This window comes from Osmerus mordax, chromosome 17 (genome assembly GCF_038355195.1).
Source record: "Osmerus mordax isolate fOsmMor3 chromosome 17, fOsmMor3.pri, whole genome shotgun sequence".
NCBI classification, from domain to species: domain Eukaryota; kingdom Metazoa; phylum Chordata; class Actinopteri; order Osmeriformes; family Osmeridae; genus Osmerus; species Osmerus mordax.
This window is the reverse complement of record NC_090066.1, coordinates 3,965,532-3,977,688: the sequence shown is the minus strand read 5'-3', so window position 1 is coordinate 3,977,688 and position 12,157 is coordinate 3,965,532. Positions and strand designations below refer to the sequence as shown.

Sequence of the window (12,157 nt, the reverse complement as noted above, 5' to 3'; positions counted from 1 at the left end):
TGATGTGTTCAAACAGACAGCAAGATTGCTTACACACACATTGAAGTGGTACTACACACACCTCCCTCAAACCCCATACAGTCTCTATAGACTCATGAATGCTACAGCACGATATCTCTGTGCTGTTCCAATGACTCAGTGGACAGTCACCGTATAGATATCTCTGCTGAACATTGATGTGTATTTCTGTTGTAAGAGACTCTTTCCACTAACTGCGACTGAGGCTCCAGACAAGCAGCCTTGTGATTTGGACACGCTTACCTTCACAATGGGTTATATAACACTAAGATAAGCTTGACCTTCAGTTTCACGTTGACATTGCCAAGCGTCGTTCCCCGAAGCGGAGAAAGAGACAACAAATAAGAATCGAGGAGAGCGGGCTAGAGGGAGAGAGACAGAGAGAGACAGAGAGAGACAGAGAGAGAGAGAGAGAGACAGAGAGAGAGAGACAGAGAGACAGAGAGAGAGAGATCAACCTAAGGCATCTAAATTATACGCAGAATGTGTGTGTGTGTGTGTGTGTGTGTGTGTGTGTGCGTGTGCGTGTCTGAGAGCAAGACATAAAGTCTTTGTCTGGGTTGTGGCTGCAGGGTGCTAGTTCCATCTAGACTCATAAAATTTGTATAACATTTTTATTGCTCCCCTCATCCCTTCCTCCTCTTCCTCCCCCCCTTTTCCTGCCCCGGTCGTCTAGACAATTAGAGTAATGCACCTGAGGAGACTGAGATGGATGACCCCCCACTTTGGAGAATTCTGAATCAGTCAGCTGACTGGCCGAGGGCTCTCCTTAGCACTCTGCACACCAGCAGGCTGCAGCAGTATGACTGATGTCTGGGTGATGGGGGTGGAGGAGATAGGACAAACGTGTAAGGGGAAGGAAGGAAAGATACTATTGTGGATGTTCATTTGGACAGAGATGGAACCAGGAGACAAAAGACTGTTCTAATCACAGTACAATATAGTCAGACGTATGGCTTTTCCCCTTCTGCTCGTTAAGGATGGAGTCAGATGGCTGAGCGGTTAGGGAGTCGGGCTATTAATCAGAAGGTTGTTGGTTCGATTCCCGGCCTCGCAAATTGATGTCGTGTCCTTGGGCAAGGCACTTCACCCTACTTGCCTCGGGGAGAATGTCTTGTACTTGCTGTAAGTCGCTCTGGTTAAGAGCGTCTGCTAAATTACTAAATGTAAATGTAAGCAGAGAGAGACTCCCTAGCTTCTACACTAAGCTCAGGGGTTTGCTCTCTTGTCGGGGAGGATGCGTGCTTACTAAAGAGGGCACATGCGGCTAGAACACATTGTACAGGTCGAGATAAAAAATTGTCAGGGTGGGCTTGATCTGACATGACACACAAAGTTGTTTTCCTGTTCTCAACCTTCGGGCCGTTCCTTGCCAATTAACAACCTTTACCCCTCTCAGCAGATGGGCCTAGTACATTAACCCGTTTGTACAGAAACAAGAGCAAAGATTAATACTTTAATTGTTCCTATTTCCTCAGAAATGTACCCTATTATTATTCAAAGCATACCGTATCAATAATATGTCTATTGCAATACAGAGGGAGAAAGAGAGAGAAAATCTCACATTCAGATCATTTAACCAATCGAGTTAAGGCTACAATTCACATGGCAGGTTAGACTGAACGCAGCAGTCAAGTGTATGAAAGATCCTGTGACCCGCCTGTCAGTACATTAACATCACACACTGGGACACGCCCATTCAGCCCCATTGATTATATTGACGCTGTGGACTGTGCTCTCTCTCTCTCTCTCTTGCTCGCTTTCTTTCTTTCTCTCTCTCCCCGTCTCTCTCTCTCTCCCCATCTTTCACTCTCTCTCCCTCTCACTATCACACTCACACACACACCAGCCACAAAAATATTAAGTAACGTGGCCATTAATTAATGTCTGTAGTGCTTCTCCTTTGACTTCTGAGAGAGAGTTCACAAAGACAGAGTGAGAGCGGGTGGTTAAATATGCATGAGCTCTAAGAGGCTCTAATTGCTGCCATTTTATCATCCAAGGCTCAGCCGTGAGGCTCAGGATGAAGAGGCCAGTGGAGGCTGCAGGGGAGGGGGGGGGGGTAAACATGGTAGAGGCTAGGAGAGTCCAGGGGAGGCTTGAGGATGCTAGGAAAGACTAGGGGAGCCGAGGTGAAACTAGGAGAGGCCAAGGGAGGCTAGGGGAGGCTAAGGGAGGACAGCAGAGGCTAGAGGTGTGGCTAGACACTGCAAGCAGAGAGAGGCTAGAGAGGCTAGGGGAGTTACCGACTACCCCAGAGGAGTATCAGTAGCCTGGTTGTAGCCTCCGTGGCTCCGCTTCGGCCTGGGCTGGGCTCCGGAGACGCTGCTAAACATGGCAGAAAAGCGTCAGAATACACCCCCTCAGATACACAATCTGTCCCACCCAACCCAACTCAATGCTAGCCCCGACCCTGGGAGTTAATCCATAAAACATTCATCTGTTAATGTACATCTCTCTGTCTCTGCATCATATCATTTTGCATTGCGCTGGTGTGTGAAAGACCATGAGAGAGAATGTGTATGTTTTCTCTCCACACCTGCCTGGTTGTCAGGACTTCAGAGCTTGGCGTGAGAGCTGTTTCCACTCTCATTACCTCAGGAAATGAAGTGGAGGAGGAATAGGCTGTATTATCTCACATCAGGGGTGGATTATGAAGATATGGACGTGCCCGCTTTACTCGTTTCTCATTTCCTGTCTGACCACAAAGAGGAAGAGAGATGAATGTTGGTTTAAGGAAGTGAGAAGATAAGTGTAGTGGAAAAGCCGAAGTATCATCTATTGTCCAAACCCAGTGTACCACATAGTACTTGGCAGTGTAAAGTAAGATTTGAGAACTCCTCAGAGTAAAGGCACTCATTGTTCATTTCTGTGCACACACACACACACACAGAAACACACATATTCTGGAGGAAATATTCAATTGTCTCTTCCAGCTAAGTCACTACTAAAGTTTGTTGTGAAGCTGCTCATTTATTTAGCAGGCAGTGTGCAGGGCGACCTATCTCCTACTGCGAGGACCCCTAAAGGCCTGAATGTCACACATCAGTGGGTGGTTCTAGGTGAATGGGTTTAGGCAGTACTGGAAGTTGGGTCTGGGGATGGGTACACACACACACACGCACACATAAACAGGAACATACAGTACACACACAAAACACACTCCTGTGCGTGGGGAGTTGTTTGCCAAGCAGCAGGTGAAGTACCCTTGGAGAGATACCTTTTATGAAGCTTTAAATGCCAAAGCTGACAATTAGCCTACAGTGTGAAAAACGCTAGTCAGCATCATCCTTCATCTCAGTATTACACAACACAATCTTAAATTAGAACATGCAAGACCAATTGCTTCTTAGTAACATATAATACTGAAAATCAAGTGCACAAGGCTGCCATTTTGAAAACCTGGTGGGTATTCTCTCCTCGACTTCAGGTTTTGTGGTCATTCCTTTCCTTACAATGCAATGTTGTCCTCTTTCCCTGCTTCATCACTTGTGCAGGGCTTTTATGAATGGCAGACAGCTCATGGCCCTTCTCTGTAGCCAGAGTGCTGCGGCTAAAAGTCCTCAGAAGGAGGATTCCAGAAATAGCCCTGCCGCTATTGTACCAGACCATCTCTCTCAGGGCATCGTGGGAGGGGCTGGAGCCACTGACATCCCATTCCTGTCGATAATCACATGACCTGTCCCCCACAGGGCCCTCGGTCATCTTGGCGATCTCACTAATGGAGGACGAGAGCTTTGTGAGATGACCTGAGGAGTGGGAGAGATGGAAAGACCGAGAAAAATGGGGCAGATGGATAGAGCCGGAAAGAGGGAGGAATTTAGTGCATGTGTCTGTGTGCGCGTGTGTGTGCGTGTGTGTGCGTGTGTGTGTGTGTGTGTGTGCGTGAGTGAGATGTAGTTAGTCAGTACCAGAGTCCCCCTGGCCAGTTAGTTGTGTAACACACAGCTGGTGTGTCTCTTTGTTGTCTCCCTGTCCTCTCCTGCCCAGCCTATAAGGCTGCACAGGACTATGACTGTGTCGGACCACGAGCCTGTAAATGTGGGTATGTGCTTGTTTATGGGTGGTGGCTTGTGTGTAGTATGTTTTCCAGTTTTAGGTAGCCTGTGTCAGCTATCATGTATAGGGGCTGTGTGTGTGTATGTGTGTGTGTTTCTGCTAGCTTGTGTGAGGTAGCGTGCATTTGTGAGTTTTAGGTATGCGTGAGCGACCTTTCCCCACAAAGCTAGAACGACCTTTCTCCTCAGTGTGTCTGTCGGCGCACGTGTTTGTGTGTGCGTGTGTACACAAGCTCACGTGGTGTGTGTGTGTTTACAGATGATACTATCAGTGCTGTAGGGAGAGGGTCTGGTGCAGATCCCCAACCACCCACCAGGGAGCAGTGCTGGGCTACTGTGCTGTGACTGATGGGGTGCTGATATGGGCAGTTCCCAGAATCCCTTGCAACTCTATCACTCAGCAGTCTTCTGTTTTTCCAGAAAACACTGCTGAGTGTGAGTGTGTGTGTATGTGTGTGTGAGTGTGAGTGTGTGTGTGTAGTAGTAGTAAAAATGAGATTTAAAACCATTCCCTTGGCTGCAGAGAGTAATGATAAGTGTGTGTGTGTGTGTGTGTGTGTGTGTGTCATTTCAGAGAAAAGCCCATTCTTCATCAGGTAGCTGGATAGTTCTGCTGGCAGGACAGCAGACATGTGGAGGGGCTATATTGGATGGGCCTGGCAGCTGGAACCTGTTACTGTCTGCCATGGTCTTCCATCACAGTCTACCGTGCTCCTTTAATACAGCAGACGGTACCTCTGGAGAGGAAAGAGGAGATTTAAGTCATAAGCAGTATTGAGTTTAGAGGTAATAGCACTGATTTGAAGAGAGAGAGTTTCCTTGCAGCATACACGATGCTGCAGTAAGAGTGTGTGGCTGCGGTAATTGAAGATTTTTCTTACAACTCGTGATGAGAGGCTATCTGCATTGTTGCAGTAAAGATGAGATTCAGTGATGTTAGGTTGCAGGCTGTGCCCCACCTAGACATAACACTGGGTGGGATTGTGGTACCCCTCCCTCTCGCTTTCTCTCTCTCACTTCCTCTCTCTCTCTCTCTCTCTAGTCCCACTGGGATGCTGTGCTGTCAGAGTGTCCACATCACTGTGACAGGACCAAGCTAGGAAGGAAAATGTCAGTTATGTCCAGTTGCAAAGATGACTGTGTGGTTTGTAAATAACACACATAACTGGGTCACACAGACAGGCAGTGTGTGTGTATGTTCTCCTGCAGGCTGTTAACAGTCTTGTCCTCCATATTTACATATTTTCTAGAAGCCTTAGCAGAGACCAGTGGCTAACATGTCAGCTCAGACACCAGACACAGTCCAACATCCCACCATACCAAACACTCCGATGCTTCACTCTTGAACCAGGCCTGCTTTTTCCACAACACACACACACACTGTCAACTTTTGAACTTATCCAGGATGATGAAGAAGGAAGGAGCCAGCTGAGCCTCTCATTCACAGTGGCAGGGTCTTGAAACTCTCCCCCCCCCCCCCCCCCTCTCTCTCTCTCTCTCTCTCTCTCTCTCTCTCTCTCTCTCTCTCTCTCTCTCTCTCTCTCTCTCTCTCTCTCTCTCTCTCTCCCTTCCCCCTCCCTCTCTCACACAAACACACACGTACGCACACCCATCCCCTTGCCCAGGAGACTCCCCTGACCCCAGGCATCTCTATGTCACTTCACATTACTGTCAGCCCCTGTCAGCTGACTGGAATGCACTAGCCAGGAGATGTTAGGTTCCAGTGAGGAACCTGTCAGGACAGGGTATTGACATTTCATAGATAGCAACTGCAGTCCAACTAAATGATTAAATCAAGTACAACTGTGTGTGCATGTGCATTCAAACTTGTGTGTACACGTGTGTGCATGTGTGTGTGTAGTCACCGCTTATGGTGAAGTGTTGTCTGAAGACAATGCAGGGACTGCGTCCAATCTCTAATTCATGAGACGCCGCGTCTCTACTGGACTGAGACATGCTTTATATTTAGCCACCACAGTAACAAGGGAGCAGAAAAGAGGGGGGGGATGAATAGAGGGATGAATCGATGAAGAGGGAGAAGAAAAGTTGGAGAACGAGACGAGAGGAGGAGGAAGGAAGTGAAGGTTGGAGGTAGATATGAATGGAGGGATTGAAGACGGCGTTAGGGAAGACTGTCAGAATGGGCGAGGTAGCATCAGTAAAGCACAGGAGTGGAGGAGAGCGGTGTGGACAGGAGACATGCAGACTTGCATGTGCCCTGATGGAGGAACCCTGCCTTACCTGCCACTCCCAGCACACCTCTGCTTCACCACGCTGTGCTCATACGGATCCCTCCAACAGTCACATTGCAGAGGGGTTATGAAGCGCATCGTTTTTGATGAGGCAAGTCTGTCATAGGTTTCTCAGACCACGGGGATGTCCTCTTGGTGGTGGTGGGAGGAGCTTAGGCTTGTTGTGTACAGGATGCGAGTGAACGAGGCGTGCCTCGTGTTTCATTCATCTGCCGCTGCGAGGCAAAGCTCTGTTCCGTGGCTTCGTCCTGTGCGTTACGCCATGTGCTGTAACGTAGCACTGTTTCTACTGCACATCCTGAGGCTCAAACAGAGCCTGTGTGTGTGTGGGTGTGAATGTGTGTGTGTGTAGGTGGGTCTTTCACATTAATGGCTTTTGGCTTGCCGTGACTCCGTTAGCAAAGCATCCTGGGAAGAAACAGCCCCACTCACTGCCTGTCGGTTCATCTCTCTCTTTCCTTCCCTCTTTTTTTTTTTTTTTTCTTCATCACTTTTTCTTTCCCTCTCTCTGCCTTCCCTCTCTCTCTTTTTCATTATGTTTGTCTCTATTTCCTCTCCCCTTCTCCCTTTATGTCTCTTTCTCCCCCTCCCCTTGCCCTCCCCCTTCCTTTCTCCTTCCCTCTCTCTCATCTCTCTCTCCCTACTAACAGTCATCCAGTTACAGATGATTTCCCAGGGCTGAAAGGCTCTTAACAGCTAATTGAGGCCCTGGGAGCGTAGGCTGAGATGTCCATCACACTGCCTATCTGTAAAGAGGAGCTAACTCAGGACCCTTCCGGAACATCCATATCGGTCCATTCGACAGGGAGGGGTCAGGGGTAAGGGAACATTGGTCAGCCCTGCTCTGAGCCAATCACATTATCCACAGCCTAGCTGTGGATAATGTGGAAGCCAACAGAGAGGAGTTGTCACCGGGGTGGATAGATATCTGGTTTTGTGGATGTAGTTCTGTGACCCCGGCCTCACTGTCCATAACTCTTGCTAAAATAATATTATTAATTATGTGCTTTCCAAAACGATATCTATCAGGTGCCCCATGTGGCATAAATCAAGTGCACTCAACGTGATTGAAAGAAAACAGATGATCTTCCAAACCCTGTGTGGTTTTCTGTAGTGTGGAGTGGAGAGTTTCACGGGGTACTGCTGGTGGTTGTCCTGCTTCACCTAGTAGCTCCAGACGGGGTCTGCTCCCCCGAGAGGCTGCCCTGGACCACAGAGAGAGAGGAGGGGGAGAGGAGGGGGAGAGACAGAGAGAGATGAGGGGGAGAGACAGAGAGAGAGAAGAGGGGGAGAGACAGAGAGAGGGAGGAGGGGGAGAGACAGAGAGAGCTGAGGGGGAGAGACAGAGAGAGAGAGGAGGGGGAGAGACAGAGAGAGGAGGGGGAGAGACAGAGAGAGGAGGGGAGAGACAGAGAGAGGGAGAGGAGGGGGAGAGACAGAGAGAGAGAGGAGGGGGAGACATAGAGAGAGGGAGAGCTGGAGGAAGAGAGATAGTGATCGAGGGATGTGATGAGATTACTGTTGATCCGTACGCGGGAGCTAACAAGGCCACAAGGTCACGTTGCGTCTGATTTGATCAGAGGGGCGCCCCTAGAGGGTAGGTGTGTGTGTGTGTGTGAGCAGTCTCCCCCGCCCCCCCGACACACCATGTGTAATGGTTGCAATTAGAGGGGAGCACAGGTCAAGATTTGGAGCATGAATAAAAACACAGACAAGACAATCTAGAGTATCTGTGTTCCTGCCTTGTGTGCCCTGGACAAGCACTACGCTGTAAAACTCTACTGGTCATCTGCTGGCGAACAAACATTGGATTTAGTCAATAACCATTAGCTTCAACCAAAACATACAGACACCCACACAGGTGAAGGACTATCAATCTCTCGCTTAGTCAAACACACACAAAAGCATTGAGCGCACCCTCACAGGAACACACACGCAGAGACCACCTGCACTAATGTTTGATAGCAGCTTCCTCTCTCAGCACAGCAGGTGGCTGTTGCCAGGAGACAGGCATGATTTGAACATTATTTTCTGTGCACTTTTCCCTCTCTCTACGTCACTCTTGTCTGTTGCCTCTCTCTCTGTTTCTCTTTTTCTGTCTCTCTTTCATTCATTTTATCTCTCTCTCTCTCTTTCTCTCTGTGTCTCTCAGTCAATTTTTACCTCAAGGTTGTTGACAGAGGAAGTAGTCTGGCAGGTGTAAGTCTGTAATTCTCGCCCCCCCCCCACTCTCTCTCATGTCTCTTCCTCTCTCTTTCTCTCTCTCTTTTTTGTTCTCTTTCTTTCTCTCACCAACTGATATACAGTATCTGTTTTTGCCTTCCTCCCTTTGCTGTTCCAGACTCTGTCTCTCACACCCTGCTACAATAATACATATTTTTCATGCATCTCTCTCACCTGTAGGTGATATTGTCAGCCTGTTGTATGTTAGTCATCAATATAGGCATGCAGTCTGTTCATTTTCTCCACTTCATCCTTCCTAAATTCCTTTCCTCCGATACATCTCTCCTCCCTCCCTCCCTCCCTCCCTCCCTCCCTCCCTCCCTCCCTCCCTCCCTCCCTCCCTCCCTCCCTCCCTCCCTCCCTCCCTCCCTCCCTCCCTCCCTCCCTCCCTCCCTCCCTCCCTCCCCTATGAGGTAGTGGTTGAGTCAGAACTCTAATTCAGTCTCCTGGGACCAGAGGGTTCATCCATGAGAGACACTCAGATCCTGGAGTAGGGTGTTTGTGTTCCTGTCAGTGTGTGTGTGTGTGTGTATCTGTGTTCCGCTACCATGTGAGCAGAGTTGTGTTGTGTTACGGCGTTGCATACATCCGTGTTTAAAGTTGTGTAGTTGTGTGGGCTCTCCAGCCTCCCACCACCTGTTGCTCATAAAGCACCTAACAACCTCCACTCACACACACAGTACACTCCCGTAATTACAGTTTTAACTGCCACCATCCACCAACTGCCTCTGAGACAGAGGGAGAACGGGAACGAGAAGACAGGAGCCATTGTTACCAGGGGAGCCTTCTTGGTCAGGTACAGACTGAGAGAAAGAAGGAGAGAGGAAGAGAGAAAGCGAGAGACGGATAAGGAGAGAGAGAAAGAGAGAGGAGGAGGAGAGAAAGCGAGAGACAGATAAGGAGAGAGAGAGAAGGAGAGAGACGGATAAGGAGAAAGAGAGAGACAGATAAGGAGAGAAAGAGAGAGAGAGATAGAGAAGGAGAGAGACAGATAAGGGAAAAAAGAGAGACAGATAAGGAGAGAGAGAGAGAGAAGGAGAGATAAGGAGAAAGAGAGAGATAGAGAAGGAGAGAGACAGATAAGGAGAGAGAAAGAGAGAGAGAAGGACCCATTACCTTGCTCTTTCTCGGCATCAGAGAGGTATCAGGTATTAGTGCTTAGTTACACTGATGTGGTTTAGACTGTAAATGCCCTCCTTCCAGGGGGCTCTGCTTGGCACACATGAGAGAGTGAGCGGAAGAGGGAGAGAGAGAGAAAGAGGGGGGGGGTGAGGAGAAAAAAAGAGCGAGGGAAGCTAGAGGAAGAGACAGAAGACAGAGACAGGTATTTAGGGAAGGTATTCCTGTGGAGAGCGACCCTTTGCCTTCGTGCTTTTCGTCAAGAGACGTTTCCCTCTCCGCTCTGAGGTTGTTTTCCTGATGGAGGGGTCTCCCGGCGGTGATGTCGAGTGAGACCTAAACCCCTGGAGAATGGCCAAGGAAACCCCTGGGAAGCCCCTCCTCTGAAAAGACCAATTGAGCCTTTTCCTCGGGAGCCTTGGAGGGAAGGAGCCTAGAGGACATGTTAAAGACCCTGCAAGGGAAGGAAACAAGAGCGCAGGGAGCTGTGAAGAACTCTCCTCAGGGAGAGCAGGTCTGTTCGAATCCCTGAGGGGGAAAGGAGCCAAGCCTGTGTTTCTCTTAGAGGAGGAGAGGGCAGTGTTTAGGATCCGGCCGTTGAGTCCAGGAGATGACAGAGGAAGGAAGCTCCTCCTGTCTGTGTGTCTCCTGGCAACTGTTTGAGGTGAGCCTTTGATGTCATCTTGTTGTTCAACTGTATCCACCACCCTGGGGCAAGGATTCATCGAGAGGGGACTTCAGGTGTGCGTGCATGCGTGTGTGTATGTGTGTGGATGTTTGTGTGATTGTGGGACATAAAGGATGATCACTTATTGGTGTTGATTAGCCCTCTGGGCCTCCATCATTAGTAAACAACTGCAGGCTGTGCTTCCTGTTTGCTTTATTAGTGTTGTTGATGTTTTTCCTGTTGTTGCAGTTGATGTTGAAGTCAATTGTTCCTCGTTTAATTGCATTGATACGTCTGCGTTTTATCTTTCTGTTTTTAACGCAACCAAACTCACACACACACACTCTTCTCCTCTGTAGCTTGGTAAGATAAGATAATTCCTCTAGAGGCCTTCTAATGGGTAGAGGAAGAGAGAGAGACAGAGAGAGAGAGAAAGAGAGAGACAGAGAGAGAGAGAAAGAGAGAGAGACAGAGAGAGAAAGAGGGAAAGAGAGAGAGAGAGACAGAGAGACAGAAAGAGAGAAAGACAGAGAGAGACAGAGAGACAGAAAGAGAGAAAGACAGAGAGACAGAGAGAGAAAGAGAGAGAGAGAGAGAGAGAGAGAGAGAGGAAACAGAGGAGCAGAAGCCCCTGAGCGTTCCAGGGAGACGGGTCCTGGCTGTCTAAATAAGTCTGTTTCCTGGCCGTCTGTGCTGGAGCCTGGGGTAGCTACAGGCGTGAGTCACTAAGCGGGTGGGAGCTCTTCAAACACTTCCTCCCTCAGCCCGCCGCAGGGCAGAGCACAAGGAGGGACCAAGCACAGACAGGAATCACGGTTGAACAAGGAAAACAGAGGGATGAAGTCTGTGTGTTTTTCTGAGAGGAGAGGTAGGTAAAAGGAGAGAAGAGAATAGGATGGGTGGAGAGACGAGAATAAGAGTGAGAAATGAAAAGAGGAGGAGAAGAGGAGAAGCGGACAGGATGCCAGTCAAACTACAGCCTCCCCTCAGAGCCACAGCGATGGTTGCCATAGTGATCTCTTTCTCGCCCATGCTGGATGTATCTCATTGACTGTGTGTCTCTATTCCTCCCTCCCTCCCCCTCTCTCTTCCTCCCTCTCCCATCCGTCCCCCCTGCCCAGAAGCTGCAGGTGGACGTGAGGAGGATGAATGTGACGTTGTTACGATGGTTCCGTGATGGAGTGGCGGCAGCCCTAGAAGTCTCCCCAAGACGAGTACACATCAACAGGCTCAACGTAAGACACACACACACACAAAGAAACACACACACACGTATACAGACCAGAGCGCAACCTCAACTCCCCCTCCTTCTCCCCCTAGGAGAGGAAGAACGGCATTGAGCTATTTGTGTCGTCTGATAGGCCAGGAGCCACTGAGCCCCTCCCAGCGGAGGAAGTCATCCAATCGCTTAACGTCAAGACCCTCCACCGCAGTCTGGGCCATTTCGGCATCACAGAGGTCTCCTCCGAGGTACATTTCATATGCGTGTGTGTGTGTGTCTGCATACATATGTGAGTGTGTATGTGTGTGTAGGGAGTCAGGTGGCTGAGCGGTGAGGGAATCGGGCTAGTAATCCGAAGGTTGCCAGTTCGATTCCCGGTCATGCCAACTGACGTTGTGTCCTTGGGCAAGGCACTTCACCCTACTTGCCTCGGGGGGAATGTCCCTGTACTTACTGTAAGTCGCTCTGGATAAGAGCGTCTGCTAAATGACTAAATGTAAATGTAATGTCATGTGTACGTGTGTGTGCAGCATTCGTATTGCTAGAGCGTTTGAAGCCCTGCCCAGCAGAGCTGATTTGCACTTGGCAGTGAGGAGGT

The 12,157-nt window shown here is 49.3% G+C and overlaps 1 protein-coding gene across 1 annotated transcript in view; it reads left to right on the top strand.

Annotated features, from left to right (window-relative positions):
- ptprr (protein tyrosine phosphatase receptor type R) overlaps positions 1-12,157 on the top strand; it is a 34,884-nt gene that overhangs the window by 1,372 nt on the left and 21,355 nt on the right. Inside the window, exons 3-4 of the mRNA XM_067254968.1 lie at positions 11,459-11,572; positions 11,658-11,807. Coding sequence (XP_067111069.1) covers positions 11,459-11,572; positions 11,658-11,807 — 264 coding nt within the window. The remainder of the gene's footprint in view (positions 1-11,458; positions 11,573-11,657; positions 11,808-12,157) is intronic.